The sequence below is a fragment of the Cynocephalus volans genome, chromosome 1 (assembly GCF_027409185.1).
Source record: "Cynocephalus volans isolate mCynVol1 chromosome 1, mCynVol1.pri, whole genome shotgun sequence".
In the NCBI taxonomy this organism is placed as follows: Eukaryota; Metazoa; Chordata; class Mammalia; order Dermoptera; family Cynocephalidae; genus Cynocephalus; species Cynocephalus volans.
Genome location: NC_084460.1, coordinates 93395039 through 93415501, shown reverse-complemented (window position 1 = coordinate 93415501; position 20463 = coordinate 93395039). Strand labels below are relative to the sequence as shown.

The window sequence follows — 20463 nt, the reverse complement described above, 5'->3', positions numbered from 1 at the left end:
TCTGGGTCCCCAGGACCGTCCTGTCTGGAGCAGGTGCCGTCCTGTCTCCCACTCCTACCCTCTAGACTCATCAGATGACCTGAGACAGAGAATCTTGAAGGGAAATTACATTTTTCTTTACCCAACATAAAACACCCTAATCATTTAAAGAAATTTTAATAATTGGTCATCATACTTGTAGCTTCTAACACTGACCAGCCTAAATTCTAGTAGAGAAGAGTGGAATGTTCCATTCCATCTACAGCCATTACTAGTAGCCTTTTATGGTAGAATAAGGAATTCATGGTTTTGAAAACAACTAAGAAATGAAATTTCCCTGCCAATCCAAGGGATAAATCCCACTGGTCTTTGTTGTTAGTGATGTTGTTAGTGCATTTCTAATTCACTATAATGAAAAATAAACAGGATTGAGTAAAATCCTACAGCATACACACACGCAACACATACACATCATATACTTTAGATTCTAATGGCAAGCAAGAACCCAGCATTTAAAGTATGTTACATTTTTTTACCCAGGATTTCTTCTTTCAAACTATGTTTTCATGTTCCTTAAGAGAAAATGGGATTTAAACTTGTAGCCAAAAAACTAAAAAGGGAATTTTTAAATCTTACTTTGTAATGGATAGAATAAAAGAAGTTTGATTTAAAAAGCAAAAACAAACAGACAAAAAACCAAACAAATGTTGCCTACAAGCAACAAAAAAAGAAGAAATGACAACATGCAAAATTTGTCCATTTCAACAGTATAACATTTTCTTTTCTTCTGGGATATCAGTCTCTTTCCGTTATATTACAACTACATCTTTAAAATACACCTTTATATATATAATGCCTCATCTTAAAAAAATCTTTGGTGGCATTACACATCCAAGGAGTAGACATCCAAACTATTCCATATGGCAGCATGTGTGTGTGGCACGGCTTTAACACCTAGTCTTATTTGCCACAGCTCCCCAAGCTCCACCCCCACCATGACTGGGTTCCTGTGCTGCTTTGAATGTGTGTCTGAGAATTCCACTTATCACTTTATAATGATTTGTTTTCCTGTCCTCACAGCCAGAATGTAGGCTTTTCCATCATGGATCTATGTATGTCTTAGGCAGGTGCTAAATAATCACTCAATTTGTCCCCAGGGCAACTGGGCAAAATTTTAAAGGAAGATAATCATTTAGCTCTTTTTAAAGGAAGATTGTTTCCTAAGCATACTGACCAGGTTTAAACACCAAAAATAAATAAATAAAATGTAAGTCCCCTATGTCCCCTTCAGGGAAATGACATCAACTGTATTTTTCATATACAAGAAGGTTTTTCCATTTTAAAGAAACAGCGTCATATAGTGGTTGAAAGAATGATCTCAGTAGCCAGCCCATGTGGGTCCTCATGTACCGCCTGCATGAGCTCAGGTAAGTTATTTAACTTCTCTTTACCTCGGCTGTGTCATCTGTAAAACGGGACTATTAATGGCACTTACCTTATAGGATTGTTGTGAATATTAAATATGTCAACATGTGTAAAGCACTTGGGACAACAGCTAGCATGTAGAAAGCATGATCTATGAGTTAGCTATTACTGTAATTAGTATTCACAAATTCAACATGTTCTAGTTCACCACTAATTACACTGTAGAATCACATAACCCTGGATGGCGCTAGATCATTTTCCTCTGAGGTTGTCATATTTGCAGTATCAAGGCAGTTCTCACAAAGCCTTTTTTAAACTGCTTCTTATGGTTGCTAACACTGGCCATGCAAAGCGTAGCTAAAAGGGTATGTTAGTAAAAACACTTCTAAAGCTTCTATTTTCAAATCAATGTCAGAGGAGTAAATTTTCTGCATAGATTCCAAATAGCAGAACGTTCTTTTACTGCACATACAAGATGTCAGATAGTTACTGCTTTACTTTCCCTATAAACAATCCATCCATCCCTTTATTATACTTGTCTCAATTTCTGTCAATACTGCCATGCTTTCTGTCAAGTTACAGAAGCAGAAAGCAGTCACCTTAATATGGATGTGCTAGAACCCTGCTGTGGGCTCAGGGCTCTACAGCAATGCATCTTTATGTGACAAACAAAATAACACTGGATTCAACACTGTGGGCTCATGCTAAGAAGGCATGTCAATTTATCTTCACAATATAACCTGCATTTCATTTCATGCTATCTCCTCATAATGCTCATTTAGGATTGCAGATGAATAAGCATGTTCAATTAATGATTTTTGCATTTTTTCCAAATGAAATCTCCTTCTCACACTAATTTTATAATTCAATTAAAATAAGCCATCAAGTTTTCTTAGCATGATTTGCTCTTTATAAACCCCCTGCCATTTTTTCTCCATTTTCATTGTTTCAATAGGCCAACTGCTGAAATGAAGCTGTGAATAAAGAGAAAATGTTTTCTAAACTTCCTATATTAGTTTGCTAGAGTTGCTGTAACAAATTACCACAAACTGAGTGCCTTAAGCAACAAAAATGTATTGTCTTACAATTCTGGAGGCTAGAAGTTTGAGATCAAGATGTCAGCAGGGGCCGAGCCCGTGGCGCACTCGGTAGCGTGCTGCGCTGGCAGCGCGGCGACGCTCCCGCCGCGGGTTCGGATCCTATATAGGAATGGCCGGTGCACTCACTGGCTGAGTGCCGGTCACGAAAAAGACAAAAAAAAAAAAAAAAAAAAAAAAAAAAGATGTCAGCAGGATTGCTTCCTTCTGAGGGCTGCGAGGGAAAATCCCTTGCGTTCCTCTTACCTAGCTTCTGGTGACATTCTGCCAATCTTTGGCAATCCTTGGCTGGTAGATGTACCATTCTGATCTCTGCCTTTATCTTTTCATGGTCTTCTTTGTCTATGCATGCCTATGTGTCCAAGTTTTCCCCTTTTTATAAGGATACCAGTCATATTGGATTCAGGGTCCACCTTACTTTTGTATGACCTAATCTTAACTAATTACATCTGCAACAACCCTATTTTCAATTAAGGTCACATGTGGACTTCTGGTCAAGATGGTGGAAGAGATGGTCCCCAGCATCACTCTGTCCCACAAATTAACCAATTTACAACTATTAACAAACAACAACAGCCAAGCTGGGGTCACTAGAGCTCAGGGAAGAGGAGGAGAGTCCTATGAAGTGCATGAAGGCAGGAGAAGCCACATGAGAGAAAGAAAGGACCACTCCTACCATTTTGAGCCCCGGCTGCTTCAAGGCTGGAGCTGGTGAGCACACAGAGCAAGAGCTGGCAAAAGCAGCATCTGTTCCCTTCATATGTAGTTGCTTGGAGGTGGCAGGGGAGAAGAGGGCCTTCGTGGCCCCCAGGCCAGCAAAATCACTAATAGGGTTCCCGTGGACCCACATAGGAGGCAGGAGCCATAGACAATAGGAAAAAGGAATCACTCAGAGGCCAGTGAGTCATCACAAGGGAACAGCGCATGGCGCATCCAATGGGAAATGTTTGGAGTGAGGGCAATGGGGGAGATGGGCCCACTGGGGGAACAGTGGGGCACAGCATGGACAGCTGATCTGCACACCAATCAGCACAGGACCACTCCGTGGAGACTGGTCAGGAATATAGAACTGCAGGAGGTACACTTTGTTAAAAGACTCAGGCCCAGACCAGAGTTTCCACACAACCCTGGTGTGCCAGACCTCACAAGACCTGAAAATACATACCAGGATTGGTATGGAAATACATACTAGGTCAACCATTAAAACCTGAGCTGCACAAAAAGCCTACCTCAGGGAATCAGCAGCAATGAAGCAATTTAGCTCAACTACAGGGCTCAAGTGCTGGTCCCCACAGGAAGTTCCTCCAGTTAAGACATAAGCAAAGAACAACAAATTATTTCCAGTGCAGAGTTTAAGTGGTGGGAATACTGAATAATCCAACACAGAACTGAAAAAAAAAGACAAAATACCCACAGATCAGAGACAAAATTTGATATTAACTAGTAAAGGTCTAACACCACCAAAGAACACCTATAAAACCTAGAAGGACCAGAAGACCCCTGGGCTCCCGAGCCAGGGAAGGGGAGTGCTGAGGGCCTCAGCCACACACCCCCTGACATTCACAACCAACCCAGCAACAACCACTGAGCCCAGCAGGAAGTGCCTCAGGCTTCCAAGCTGGGGTGATGGGGGGCTGAGGGCCTCAGGGCATGCCCTCCTGACATCTGTAACCAGCACAGCGATGACCACTGAACTGCTGCAGGAAGCATCCCAGGTTCCCAAGCCAGGGAAGTGGGGGTCCGACAGCCTCAGCCATACCCCCTGACATCTGCATTCAGCCCAGCAATGACCCAGCTGCCACTGGAAGACCCCTGGTCTCCCCCGCCAGAATGAGGAGGGAGCCATGGGCCTCAATCACACCTCCCTCTTCATCCTCTTCCCACCCTATTTCCCTCCCCCTTCCCCTCTCCTTCTCCTCCCCAACTGCTCTGCAACAACATCTTAAAATGACACATGGAGCTGGGGGCAGCTAAACCCAGCCACAATGAGGCAAGCTGCTGCCACTGCCCCGGGGTGCCACTGGGGTCTTGAGGCGTTGAGCTGGGGGAAGCTGAACCCAGCTGCAACCAGGTAAAGAGCACACCAAAAGCACCATTTCCCCACAGGTAGCCCACCATAGACACTGCAATTGCCATGGCTACCACAAAAGCGACTAGTCTCTATAGCAGCAGTCACAGCCACCATGTAGATGGCATGCCAGACCCTCAACTGTATTGACACAAAGAGAGTCACCAGCAGAGACCAAAAAAAATTAAAAAGAACAGGTCCTCTCTCTCCACAAATCATACTCCAGAGTAATAGAAGAAGCATCTGATTTACAATAATAGAAGAGGACTTGATCACACTTGTCTTGGTACTGGACAGATCATCTAGGCAACAAACCAACCAAAGAACAGATAATCTATCAAATGGAGAGAACAAATCTATGGTTATTAGAGGGGGGAGAGGGTGGAGAGGAAGAGCAGGGAGGGGGGAAAAGGGAGGGGGATGGGTAGAGATTGGATAAGAGGCATAAAGAATAAGTATGATTTGTAACATGAATATGCTAATAAAATATAAATTTTTTAAAAACCAAAAAAAAATTAAATTAAATTAAGCAAATCTCTTGACATTTTAAAAATGTGGACAGATTCACACAATTTCAAGTTTGTATATAATATAAAACTTTAATATTTTTATATTGCCTTTATTTTACGTAATTCATATTTGCATAAAATGTAACCATAATATATATGTTTTTAACAAAGCATAGAAATGCTATAGGGAGTAGAAGAATAATGGATTTTGATTTTATGTGCTTTTTAAATTTTCTATTTTTTCTACAACTGTTGTTTTTTTAATCAGATAAAAAATCTTATCTTCTATGTTTATAAGATTTTTAATTCTTTGATCCAATTTTTAATTTAATAAAATATACATAACACAAGAAAAAACAAATAAGGTCACATTTGAGCTACTGTTGGCGTTGGGACATCAACATATGAATTTTTGGAAGACACAACTCAACACATAACACTTCCCAAATTAAAAATGCTCTTGGAAACATGCCATTTTAAGAGAATCCTTTGGCCCAGGAACCCTTATACACTGGTGGTGTGATTGTACATTAGCACAGCCATCACCAAAAACAGTATGGATGTTTCACAAACAACTACAGATAGAACTACCATATGATCCAGCAATCCCACTACTGGGTGTATACCCAAAGGAATGGAAATCATCATGTCGAAGGGATACCTGCACTCCCATGTTTATCACAGCTCTGTTCACAATAGCTAAGACATGGAACCAACCTAAATGTCCATCAACAGACGAATGGATAAGGAACATGTAGTATATATACACAATGGAATACTACTAGGCCATAAAAAAGAATGAAATTCTGCCATTCACAGCAACATAGATGAGGCTTTAAGAAAATTATGTTAAGTGAAATAAGCCAGTCATAGAAAGAGAAATACTGCATGTCCTCACTCATATGTGGGAGCTGAGAGAGAAAGAGAGAGAGAGGAAAGAAAGAAAGAAGGAAGGAAGGAAGGAAGGAAAAGAAAGAAAGGGAGGGAGGGAGGGGGAGAAGAAGGGAGGGAGAGAAGAGAGAGAAGAAGAAAGAAACAATAATAATAATAATAAGTTGAACTTTCAGAAGGAGAAAGCAGACTGTGGCTATTAGAGGTAGGAAAGGGGGAGGAGAAGGGGGATACTGAGAGGTTGGTTAATAGACACATAATAGCCAGACAGGAAAAATAAGTTCTCTGGGTATACAGTCAAGCTAGGCATCTATAATTATCAATAATTTACTGCATGTTACCAAATGGCTAGAGGAGACTAGACTGAATGTCCTCATCACAAAGAAATGATTAAGTTTTGTAATGATGAATATGCTGATTATCCTGATTTGATCATCGAACATTGTATACATATATTGATATTCAATTCTGTACCCCACACATACGTATAATCAATATGTTTTAATAAAAAAAGAACAAGAAAATCCTTTGGCCCATCCTCCTATCCACAAAGAGCAGATAGATCATGCAAAGAGTACACTAAACTCCTTGACTGGAACCTACCATTTGGCTCAATATCATATCTGTGACCAATGCCCAGGGTTTGCTAAGAGTTCCCACAGGATGGGAAGCAAAGCAACGGTAGGAGCCTTACCTCTCTCACTTGGGGCTCTTTCCTCATGATTCACAGAGAATTGGCAGTCAACAAGAAGAAGCAATGCTTGATAATGTTTTCCATCTTACAAACCACACACATTATCTCATGCAACTCTCACAAACAACAATCTGGCAGACAGATGATTATGTCACATATAAAGGTATCACGGTTTGGAGGTTAAGCTTGCAAACATTGGAGCCAGAACATATGGATATGGATTCCAGATCCTCTGCTTCTTAGCTGTTTGACCTTGGACAAATTTGTATGCCTCAGTTGGGTGCAAAGGTGGGGCATGTATGAGTATTCACCTCATGGACTGGTTATGAAGATTAAAAATCTAATGCATGTAAATTGTTTAGAAAAATATCTGGTATGTGGTAGGTACTCAGGAATATTAGAGCTATTTTGCAAATGATAACACTTAGGCACATTTTTAATGTACATGAACATTACACTTTGAAGTACTTAAGACATTGGGGTGGGGGACCCTGCTATAACATAGAAGTGACAACCAGTACTGTTTTATGTTCAAGACACCCCAGCTGCAGGACTGCCTGCTCGGAGAAACAGACTTGGGGAAGGAAGTCCTTGCAGAATCCCATCAGTTAGCCACCTCTGTATAAGGTGCTGGAATAGCTAGATTGGCTAGACCAAGAAAGGCTAAGGAACTGCTGCCTTTGACCGAAAAAAAAAGCCATAATTTTTGCCATGTTGCACATGCATCTCTTATTATAGCCAAGAAAACTACTACTTGTATTATCATTATTGTTCTTTGAACTTGCTGTACTGTTTCATGTCTCTGGGCAATATACTATTCTCTCCAACCAATACCATAATATTGTACTATTTATCTTCAAAATATTACTTGTATTTTATACTTTCAAATCTTCTGAGAAACCTTCCCTCACGTCCTGGTGTGACATACATGGACCCTCTCCTCTTTCCTTTAGGACAGAATCATCCTCCATCACAGCACTTGTGAACTATATCATAATCATGGTTTTCTTGTCTCTATTTCCCACCACACTAAGGATACAGCCTGGTGCATAAATATTTACTAACTGGAAGATTGAATGAATGATCATATGAATAAAAGAAATGAATAATTATATGAATAAAAGAAACAAGAAGACCTGAGTCTTGGCATCCAACCATTAAGCAAATTATTATTTAACTTGACTCCTGACCAGAGAAAAGGAAGATAGAGTAAGCGATAAGGAGATGTGTGACTGGTGTGTGCTATTAATCAGTTAATGAAGCTCCAAGTTGTTCTGCCTGGATCCATAAAATTAAAAAAGAGAAAATTTCACCAGCAGCTATCTAGCTTGATTTGCATGTGTTCCAATCTTCAAAGTATTCCTTTTGATTCCTTTAATCAATAGCTATTTTAGAAAGCTCTTCATTACTTCCTAATTGTCCAAATTCATTTTCTTCATTTTTCCTTATTAGAGGCAGATTTTTCAAATGAGTTAAGTAGATCAGCAATTTTAGAATCATTATTAACTTCAAGCATTTCTCTCAATTATTAGCATGTCCCTTCTCCCTACAGGACTAGAGTCTTCTCTTCACTTTTAAAAGGCCATCTGGTTTATTTTCTAGACTTCTTTTTTCCATACATCTCAAATAAAATCAACTTTACCCTATACTAAGAGCAATCCATGGTTACAATGATCTGATCTTTGATACTTTAACTTGTCACATACCAAGTTTTGAATGAAGATACAGTAATTCCCTGTTATGTTAACATGTCAAAAAATAAGTAAATAATTAGGATTCACCTAGATTTTAATCCATCCCTACCACATAAACTGGTAAATCCATTACCGTGGTCCACAAAACATCTAACAAATAATTTAAATGAATATTTTTATCCTTAAGTATGTTAAAATTAAAAATGCACATATTCACTGACTCCAACAAACCCACTGCTGGGAATCCCACAAAATGAAAACACCACATTATTGCAGCACAGATTATTGTGCCGAAAAACTGGAAACAAAATAAATGTCCATCAATAAGTGGGTGGTTGAAAAATTTGTGGTACATCAATGTTATGGAATAGTATGTAGCTGTTTGTATATGATTAAATGAGCTCAGAGAAAGATACAAAAGGGTACTGAGCAGGTTGTTAACTGGGAAGGTGACAGGAAGTTGAAGGGAAGAAGTGAGAAGAAAAATTAAGGTAAAGGAAAAAAAGAGGAGCATTCATGACTAAACAGTGTATAAAATATGATCTCATTGATGTAAATGTTATGTGTATAAACATGAATAAGTATGCATAAAAGGATGACCACCATGGATATCTGAAGTCAATAGGGCTGTACATTTTTACTTATATTATATGCATTGTATATAATTATATATTGTACAATATTGTGATATATATATATAATACATAGCATATACTATATATGTTGTATATATATTGTGTATATATTGTGTATATATTATGTATATAGACCGGGTTTTTTTCATAATTTGAAATTTTTAAATTTATGTTACTTTTTACCACTTGAATTATTGTTTACATAATTTGAAACACAACATTAAAATTATTTTCATTGTGATATATATACTCTACATATGGAAAGAAAGAGAGAGATGAATATTAATCAGACCAAGGATTATGTACTCCAACATCAGGACTCAAATCCAGTCACTAGATAAGAAGTAGGTCACAGGCAGCACCACCAGACTGTAATCAACCTGCTTGAGAGACTATATGTCCTATCAACTACATTCTTTTTAAAAACAGCCTTTGCTGGTTTTAACTTTTAATCTTTCAAGACTCAGCTAATGTCATTTATTCTTAATTGTGCTCTCCACTTGTTTCCCAAATGTTTGACTGACTTCCTAGGAAGTCTTCAAAATTCTCCCATAAGACCCTCTTAAATGTACATACTTTGTATATCTCATTTTGCCAGATGAAATGCAATACCATGTAGGAAATGTTTAAACTCCTACTTCAGGTTGTACATCCCTCAGGGTTCATCAGTTTCTTTTTACAACAAGAGTTCTACAGTGAGGGAAGAAACGTCACGATCTAAAGGTAAACACACTTGGAGAACAATACTAAAAAAAAGCAGTGCAGATTCCTGAAAGGTATGTATGGTTGGTCTTCTCTCCCGACTTCTGGAACTTCACGGTATACAAACAAACTTGTGGAAAAGACACATTGATTCTCTTTATATTTAAAATAATCCAGTATTTTTACCAACCCAAAACTGAAAAATAAGAAATCTAGCTACTTTAATTTCAGAAAGCATTTTAACTTTCACATATAAAAGTTGTTAAGAAATTGGAATAATCAAAATATCCAAGTACTGATGTAGAAAATAAAGAATAAATTAATTCAGGTATAATTTCTAGTCCATTATCATTACCATAAGTCTCTTTAGTTGCCTTTCCCTTCTGGGACTTGATTTGCTCTACTAGAACAAATTAATTTATAAAGAAATAATTAATTAATTTTTAAAAATTCTTAATGAATCAATGATATGTGCTTATCACAACTACTGATCAAGATGAGAAAACTCGTGTTGTGCATGTAATCGAAATGATTTATTTAGAGGCAAATAATTTATCATGGATCAATGTATGATTTCTGTTAGCTTCTTAAAAATAATGAAAACTGTTGAAGGTAATCCCTAGAGCTCAAACCATCAACCAACCTCCGTTCAGAATCAGTGTTCCATAGTCAAAGAGTAAGTTGGGGTTAAAAAGCTTTATTTTAATTCACAATTTTGTTAAAAAACAAAAACAAAAACAAAAAAACAGCCAACAACCCAGAAAAGAGTATCAGTGTTAATTTATAAGGAGAATAGCTCTGAGATGACCCAGGAAGAATGTGAGCCTTAACCTATTTCACAGGCAGAGAAGACAAATGGACATGAGTACTGAGCTGTCAGCAACCGTCCAAGTTCACTTATGAAGATTCACGTAATGGATATGAGAAGGCAAACACAGCAGCAGCAGATAATGCATGCAATATTTTGGTTAGCTTTTTACACCTACTTTTTAAACTTCTATAAGATAGGCTTTGTTTTGTTTTTCCTGCTCTTAAAAGATAAATGCAAATGCATTCCCATTCTCTGGAGACTAGAACCAGATGATTAAGTCAAAACAAATTATTTTGAAATTACCTAACTCATGGCAGATGCAGTAAAGGATAAATCATTGACTATTCTGAAAATTTCCTGCATAAGAAACATCTTAAGTGTACATATCTGAAATTGGCAGTTAATAAAGTTCCAACCTTGAAAACCAGGTTACTAAGTGTTGAAACATTGAGAATCATGCAAGTTTGGGGGTTTTATTTTTTAATTTTTTTAAGTAAAGGGCATGAAAGTAGTAAATACCACATCACAACATATTCATGTTAATTCTACTGTTCATTCACAAACCTCAGAAATCTCATGGAAGAATACTGTACCAGCAATTTCAAACCATAGCTCTGTGAAAGATTTAACATCTGAGGTCAGAATGAGGTTTTCTTATTAAGCTGCCATTTCCTTTACAAAATGGACTATTTTGTACTTACTGTTACCCTTTGAACTCTTACAGTGAATAATTAAAACTAAACTACAAAGCATATATTGGGAAGCTGATTACCTGTAGGTTGTAGGTTTTTGCTTAGTGGCTCATTTTAAATGTTCACCAATCCTCAAAGGGATAACCCTGCCATTAGTCTGAATTGACAAAATTGGCTGGTCCCTGAAAGCAAAGCAGGCAGCTCCAAATCATAATAAAATGGTTTTGTTGGTGACTCACTATATTGACACTGGGGTCCATGAAATCCCTTTGAGCACGGGCACTGCTGGGCTTCTGCATCGGAGCATTTCTTTTTGTTGAAAAGAGTCCCCACTGCAGAGATAGCTAAAAGGAGGGTGGACAAGGAGGGTGGGAGAATGAAGTTGAGAAAAAAAGAAAAGTATCAACGTAGGCATCATGTTGCTAATGTAACATAATCTAGAAATTTCCATCAGCTCCTTTAAAGCATGATTAAACAGTGCTTACTACAAGTTAGCACCTTACTGTCTAAAGCCTTGCAGAACTCTGTGTGTGGGAGCATTGGCATCATCTGGAAGCTTGTAGAAATGCAGATTGCCAGGCCCACCTAGCTCTACTGAATCAGAATCCATATTTTAACATAAATATCAGGTGATCGGTATTCACATTCAAATTTGAGAAGTGCTGATCTAAAGAAATTCCTTAGAAAAAGTGATCATGTGGCCAAAGCAATCAAAAACTCAAACAAAAAATACTAATACTTACCAGAGGCAAAAGATTATTATTGGTGTCATACAACAAAATAAAGACTTCATCTTACTGTCATTATTTTCCAAGAGTTTATAACATAGTTGAGACATCGTGGGCAGATGTTTTCACTGAGCTTAAAGAAGCCAGCTGCAGTGGCCTAGCACTGCATGCAAATACAGTGACCCTCCGCGCACTTCACAACACTAAGCCCGCTTAACATGAGAAGCCTGAGGCAACTTCACTAAGATATTTCAAGAGCAGAAAGCACACTGGGGAAAGAAGCAGGATGCCAACAAACTCCCTAAGGTACAGAATAACAGGAGAGATGAATTGTTGTGCTGTGGTGCTGCATTGATTGCAACACACTGAGGCATTTTAAGTGACTTTGCAATAACCATAAACACATAATATAGGTAAAGGAGTCGCTAAACGGAACCATTTCTCCTGGTATGAATGAACTATATAATGCTACTAGTTTTGCTGCCTGAGTGCTGTCAAATACTCCAAAGGTTCTGAAATACCCTCACCAGAGAGGTGTGTAAAAAGACTGCATACCTCATCTTAAAAAGTAAACCGCCTCCAGAGTTCTGCAATTAATCATGACAAGCACAAGTTGAGAAATCCCATTTAGATTTAGTACGGTGATTTCCCTCCAGACTTTTGAATCAACTGTGGATTACAAATTTGATGATATGGGAAAGGGGCAAACAGAAAAGAGAGATGGAAGTCAAGGTGTGCCCCGTCTGGCTTTACATCAACTGTCTTTCAAATAAAGAGACAGAATATAAAGCAGCACTTCCTGAGTCGTGATCTATCATTAGAAACACTTAACAGAAAGGCTTTTTGTGCAGTTTTGCACATCATGTGTGAATTTTCAGTACAAAGAGATGTTCTGAATCTGTTGTGATTCTAAAGATGCTGAAAACTTGACAGGTATGACTGAAGCCAAAAACAGAGACCATTCCTTCTAGTGACGGAGAGTTAGACTGGAAGAATTATAACTTACAGTGCAGGCAGCCTGGCTGAGCGTCCCACCGACTCCAACCACAGCAGCACCTGTAGACCATCTGCTGCTCCGTGTGGTACACCGGTCTGTAGATGGTGTAGTACCGGGTCCTAACAAACACAGGAATCTGGATCAGGAAAATGTAATGCTTCTCCTTAAGGCAAAGCTGCTATCTGAAACCCACAAAAAATTTCTCCCTGCAATTCAAATCCTACCATAGATAGAGAAATACATAGGTATACACATATTGATAGATGTGTTTATATATGTACAATTTGTAAAATTATACATACATACATACTCATAACATATGCAATCAAGATTTATTATATGTATAGGTTAATGAGAGACCCATGTCCTCTGATAAAATATCTTAAGTATCACTCAAGCTATCAAGAAGAAAATCCAAAATTTTAAAGAGAATAATGAAATCCTGAAGGATAATAAGGTACATGCTTTTCAAATTGACAATAAAGGCTCCTCGTATATTGGTCCCACTACAGCATGCATTCTCAACCACGGTGGTATCACTCACATGGGAGCAACAATTACTTCTTGGGGTATGGGGGGTTGAAAAGGATCTTAACTGATAGAACGGTGTGTGGCCCTACCAAGGGCATAGCACATAAATAGATATAAAGTGTATATGTGATCTCAAAATTTCACAGGGGAGGAGTCATCTAGGGAAAAAAAAAAAAAAAAAAATGTAAAGCTTAAAAAGATTCCTTACAGGAGAAATAATGAACAAATGGTTGAAAACACTGCACTAATATCAAACATCTCTAAACAGGCTAATTTCCTTTATGTCAAATAAATGTCATATTTATTCTTTATTTCAAATGTGCTAACAGTCTCTCCCCTTCACACACCTCTCCCCATATTCCCAGCCTAAATCCCCTTCATTACTCAAGGCCAATCGCAAGTTCCACTTACTCCAATTTCTCTTTCCCCAGCATGCCAATGTATATTGCTCTTTCTCTTCTCTCAAAACTACGAGTTACTGGCTGTACCATTTTTTATGACACTCGATTATTCACCATCTTGAAGTATAATTTAATATTTTGTGCATGCATCTCTCCAATTGGGATACAAGTATAGATTTGTATACTTATATACAAACAAAAGGATTATAAGTTTGGTAAAGATGCCAAATATCTTTGAACACTGCCACCACTCCAAACCCAGTTTCATACATGCAATGTATGAAACTACTAAGCTCTTGAGAATAAAAATATCATTTTTTTTTACTTATTCATCTTTGTTTACCTAAGTCTGAATATCTACAAGTTAGTGGACTTTCTTTGGTTCAGTCTAATACTGACAATGATTAAACCTCACAGGGGAAGTTCAGAAAATCTACATGAAAAGCCATTTTCTAAAACAAGTACTCTAATGAGCAAATCACATATCCTAAAAATGTGCTTTCTATTCTAGCTTCTTTTAAAATAAGCTTTTCTGCCACTATACTATCTGACACACATTAAGTACCTACTGTATAGCAAGCATTGTTCCACATGTGTTAAGTATGTTTCCAGTTAGTCCTCATAATAGTATTGCACTGTATTATTTTTCTAACTTTACAGACTAGGACACAGAGAAATACAGGAAATTTGCCTAAGGCCACACAGCTAGTAAGAGCCAGGGGAAGTTTTCTGATTTAAATGTCATTTAAATGTCCCAAGTTTAGACCAATTTAAAAAAAGATGACTTATCAGAAGGTTAAACACACATACACATACACACACACGATATATATGTTAATATCCACAATTATAAATTATTTAGTCTCATTTTATTTAGTCCTTTATCATCAGTGCTCTGATATTTCTATAAAATGGCAAACCCAGTTATTTATAAATGTCCCCAACTTTCCATTGGCAATAATAGTAGTAGCAATAATAATAAAATTTTCATTAGCCTGAAACCACACTTTTTTTCATGTTAAGAATCCTGAATTCAGAACCAGTTGATTCATTTACATAAAAGTCAACCTTTCAGCAACTATTTGTATTAAGAGGTTTTTAGCTGTTTTGTAAAATTATTTCAAAAGTTTGAAAAAAAAGGCTGCATGAATCCTTGACACTGAGAAAGCATTGTGGACACTTGCTTTATCTCTCCTCTTCCAGCCTGCCAAGTTAATCCTAATTCAAAGGCCATAATAGAGTTAAAGAAGCTCTAGGTTTCAAAGTGTTACGGGAGTACCAAGGCCAGGTCAGACATTAGTTCACAACTATAGATCCCCCGGATCCAAGTTGTGCTAAATTTAGCAAACCAGCACAATATTCCTTGTTTCTGTCAGTTTTCTGATCTTCAGCTTTCAATGTTATATCATGCCATGAGGTAAAATTAGTGACATCTAACCCAAAATACCTCACACATAAATGAGACCAGAAATAAAGTAATAATACATCCTGTTTCTGAGGGAAAATGCATAACTCTGAAAGTTCTTCCTGGGCATTCCTGATCCTCACTTAATTAAATAATTATTTTCTAAAATGTATTAGATGGAATAGTTAGATGCAGTTGAGCCTTTTGGTTTTGATTTTTAATAATCAAAAAGGAATATCAGAAGCACTCCTTACCTTCTTTCATAACTCACACACCATCTTGAGCCAGTACAGCCTTGTTTCCAGAGCTTGACAATGCACGTGAATGCACAGACACATGGGTGTGGAAATCCCACCACAGCCAGTTGCTGTTCTTCACAAACATTTGGCCTTGAAAAAAGAACAGAGAAATAATGTGATTTAAAAAAAAAAAAACATGCTTTATATATGAAGAATTTATTTCTCCACTTTTCACAAAATCTTGTGGTGATTCACAAAAATACATAAAGCAATAAAAAAAAAATACGGGCAATATAAAAAAAAATCAGGACCAGGAAAAAGAAAAGACCAAGAGAAATTTAAGAGATAGATATAAAAGCCATGAGTTCCAACATGGTTAGAAAAATTGAGCTGCAAATTAAGTTCCAAGCCCTTTGATAAACAAAATTTTAAAAGAAATACAATTGAAAGATTCTCAATATCCATGAAGAAAAAGCAAGCCAATTCATCAAAAGAAGTTATATTTTTCTTGGAAATTATTTCGGAACAATATTTTCCATCTGCATGCTTCCTTGGGTTTCACACGTAATACCTGCTTAAACATAAACACCTTTCAACCAGCACTTTTGTATTAACATTTCCTTGTAGAAAGTTTATACGGATTTATAGAGCTTTAGACACACTATCTCAAATGTTTAAATGTATAGGGCGAGATAACACTGACAGCCTAGGGTGCTAAAATTAATTTGTTTAATATAATCTTCTTTTGTAATTTGTGGAAGGCTTTACTTAGTGATGAATGCTTTACTTATTGATGCATGATTTGCTAGTCCACATCAATCGTTTTGCATATGAAAATAACACTAACTATTGTATTAATTTGGCCAACCACTCATACTTTTCATCCACTCAGGGTGAGTTCCACGCCATGACCACTGGGAATATGAAAGATGACACAGACTTTGATATTCTGCCTTCAGGAAGCTCACAGTCTGGCTTAGTCTCCATATTCATAAACTACTGAAAATAGAAATGAGCTCTGATTCAGAAGCTCTCATCAGCCACTAAATAACTGTGAATTTTTGCAGTGTCACAAGAGTAGTGACAAATGTCTAATAGTACTTCCCACACTATATGTCAGTTACATCACCCTCTGTGACCGCAGTGCCTTTTTATTATCACTTCTTTCTGTGGCTCTAAATCTCACCATCTGATTTCACTCATGGCCCAATTCTCGCTTTCAGATATATTTCTGAAAGGTGATTGCATGGACTGTTAACCTCATCTAAATTGAAAAGAGTTCACGTTGAAATTTATTTATGAGTTTGCATAGCACACTTTAATACTTTAGGTAAATATTGTAATAAAACAGTGAATATAAAAAACAGCACATAAGCCAGGCATCCATAAAATCATCAAGAATTGAGAAGTGGACCTAAAGAAAGTTTTAGCTTTTAAAAATTCCGTATTAGATTCTCTGAAAACTGCCATACCTACACCTCTGTGTGGGCTTACATGCTTTTTGTGAGCCAACCAGCCCAAATTAGAATGACCTCACAGCACCTTTGATTTTTGGCAATAGTTTGAAGCCTTATACCTTATCCAGCTTTGAACTACACTTTTCAACCTCTTCTTCATCTATCTATCTACCCACCCACCCATCCATCCATTCATCCATCCATCCATCCAACAAGTACTTAGTGTGTACCTACATGAGTAAAGCATTGTGCCAGCAGTATTCCCCCAAACAAGGATTTGGGTACGAGTAGTTTACTTAGGAGGTGCAGAAAGCACTGGTCAAGGAATGATTAAATGAGACAGGGAATGAAAGTCAGCCAATAAAAGATGCATTATTGAGCCAGCCATCACTGTAGATGAACAGCCTGCCATCAGGGTGAGGGAGCCTGGCAATTTTATACACTAATTCCTATCAGTGATTGTTTGAGGGCTACTCCCTCCCTAGCATTTCAGGCCCCAAGCACAAGCAGGCAGAGTCAGCTTCTAGAAACCAAAGTTGGAAGGCTGACAGGTGTGCAGTGGCAAGGGAGAGGGAACCTGGGTGTAGCACTGACAGTTTCAGTTGCAAGTGGTACAAACAAAAGCAAGTCCATCTTCTCTTTGTATTGACACTTCTAAAAAGAAGAGAAAGTAAAAAGCACCTATATAGATACAAAATGTGACAGCCTAGGTAGAAGCAATCAGGAAGCTGAAATAGAGGTAAAGGAAGCTTACTTAGATTCATTAATTAGGGAAGGCTTCAGTGAAGAGGTGACATTGTGACCTGAAGGGTGAAGAGAAGCCAGCCATAGAAGAGCCAGGAATGCCATTCAGGCAGAAGGTATAGGAGGAGCAGAGGCTCTAAAAAGGGGAAAATGCGTGGCCTCCCAAGGATTCGAAAGAATCCAAAGTGGCTGAAATGATGAGATGCTTGTTGGGACAGGTCAGGCCTTCAGGCCAAGGAGTTTCTGTTTTATTCTCAGTGCACAGGAAACCAGAGAGATTTTTAGAGTTCTGATTTCTAGACACCTCGCCTCTAGCCAGGATCTGGAGATGGATATGTGATACTCTCTCCCTGACACCAACTATAGCAAAGCTTTACAAAATAGCTGCTATAACACCACCTCACCCGCCACTCCTCTAGACTCCCAGGAAGTCTCTGGTCAGGAAGGTAACTAACCTTGGGCACCAGGACATTCCAAAAGGAATTTGTGTGAACAAGCCTCATCAGAACCCTCCGGACCGACCCCGTGGCGCACTCGGGAGAGTGCGGTGCTGGGAGCGCAGCGACGCTCCCGCCGCGGGTTCGGATCCTATATAGGAATGGCCGGTGCACTCACTGGCTGAGTGCCGGTCACTAAAAAGACAAAAAAAAAAAAAGAACCTTCCATCCTTTGGTGCCCTAAATGACCCCCTTGTATAGGTGGCATATAAGCCCTTGCCCCTAGTTGTTCCCTGAGCTACTCCCACATGCATGCATAATAAACTTTTCTCCTATTAATTTGTCTGTTGTCAATTAATTCACATGCCTCCAACCACTCAAACCTTGATAAAGGAAAAGTTTTTCCTCCAACCCACAGAACTTGGTATTGTTGATTTCTAATTAAATTATACAGATGGTAAAGAATATTATCTAGGTGATACTGACTCTTCAAAATCTATGGATATAAAAGTATCTATTGCTTAGTATATGGAAAAATGTGTGTAGCTGTGTGGTTAAAAGTTCTGTATACATGTGTAATCAATAATATGTACTCCTTGTTAATAGAAACGGGCAGATGCATGTGCGTACACACATATACACACATCTTCAAACGTATATATTTTGTTGATAAGTCTCTATATTTACTAAATGTTTTTCTCTGCTTTGTTTTGGATCTCGAAAGATGTATATTGAAATATCCCACCAATCATTTTGGACATCACTCTTTATAATTCTGACAGTTTAGTTCTTTATATATTTCAAGGGTATCTAGTTAAGAATATACAAGTTGATGATTGTTGTATATACTTAGAAAATTGCTCCTTTTACCATTATGTAGTATTTCTGCTAACCCATGATAATGTGTTTTGTATTGTTTTGTTTTACATTAAAATCTATTTGTCTGATGTTAACATTTTTATACCAGCTTTGATTGCTTTTATTTAGTTACCTTTTAGCTACCTGACCTATGAGAAGGGGAAGGAGCCTAGAGATTGAGTTCAATCACATGGCCAGTTACTCAACCAACCTTGCCTATGTAATGAAACCCTAACAAAAACTCAGGACACTGAGGCTCATTGGAGCTTCCTGTTTAGTGAACACATGGATGTGCTGGGAGGGTGACATGCCCTGACTCCACAAGGAGAGGACAGAAAATTTCTGTGTTCCCTCCCACACCTTGACCTGTGCATCTCATCATTTGTATCCTTTAAAATAAAACTATAATCACAAATACAGTGAATTCCACGATGCTCTCAGGTTCAATAATTACTAAAATTTGTTATAATGACTCATCATGGGAAGCACCAAAATTGTAGCCAATTGGTCAGAAGCATTGGTAACCTAGGGACCCCTGAGATTTGCAGCTGTCATCTGAAGTGAGGGCATCTTGTGGGGGACTTTGCCATTAACCTGTGGAGTCTGTGCTGCTGCCAGGTACTTAGTGTCAGAATTGAATTGCAGTACACCCAGTTGGTGTCAGAAAACTGGGCTGAAACAGAGTTTTCATTATAATTATTCCTTATACAAGAAAAAAAAATATATATATATATAACCTACTTTAATTACCAAGTGACACAGTAAAAGAGAGACTTTTTAACAGTCAATAATTAATTAAATCATCAGTCTATCTTGCCAAATTCCATGCACATCTATCTTTCTTCTAATGTACACATCTAATATTTTCATTTGTTTCTTTCAGGATTTAACACATAATTGTTTGATTTTTTTCATACCTTTAAGTTATTTCTTATTATTGCTGGAATTAATTGATAGTCTGATCAGTGATTTTGGTAACTGCCTTCCTTGGAATTAGTTTTCTTTATTTGTTTTGGACTTGGGTTTGCAGCTTACCTTGACTGGAAAGTTCTCCTTCTCTCTTTCTCTCCTTACCTATCTAGTGCAACAGGATTTTGAGAAGACATTTTCTTCCTGTCTTAGAATTGTGATTAAAGACCAGAGATAAAAACAAAGGCACTAAATATTCCTGCATTCCAAAGAGTGCCACCAGAAAGCTGTAAGACATTTCCCCACATGATGTTCTTAAAACCTGGAAAACCAGCTTTATTACTGTCAACATCCACTCCATCTTAATTATTTCCCCTGTATAATAAAAGACTGGAGGGGGGAGGAGAAAAGAATAGATTTGTTGACCTTGAGCCAGAAGGGAAGCCAGATGCTCTTCCCTGGCTGATCCTTGTTGAGTTAAAGAAATTACAGGCCCACTCAGAAAATGTGCAGAGTAATAGGAACATTCTTTGAAGAATTTGGGTCCCTGATGTTTAGAG

General features: G+C 37.8%; 1 protein-coding gene across 1 annotated transcript in view; it reads right to left on the bottom strand.

Annotated features, from left to right (window-relative positions):
- Positions 1 to 20463, bottom strand: part of LOC134382919 (EGF-like and EMI domain-containing protein 1) — a 572482-nt gene that overhangs the window by 479325 nt on the left and 72694 nt on the right. Inside the window, 3 exon segments of the mRNA XM_063103582.1 lie at positions 11437 to 11541; positions 12932 to 13041; positions 15514 to 15648. Of these exon segments, the coding sequence (XP_062959652.1) occupies positions 11437 to 11541; positions 12932 to 13041; positions 15514 to 15648 (350 nt within the window).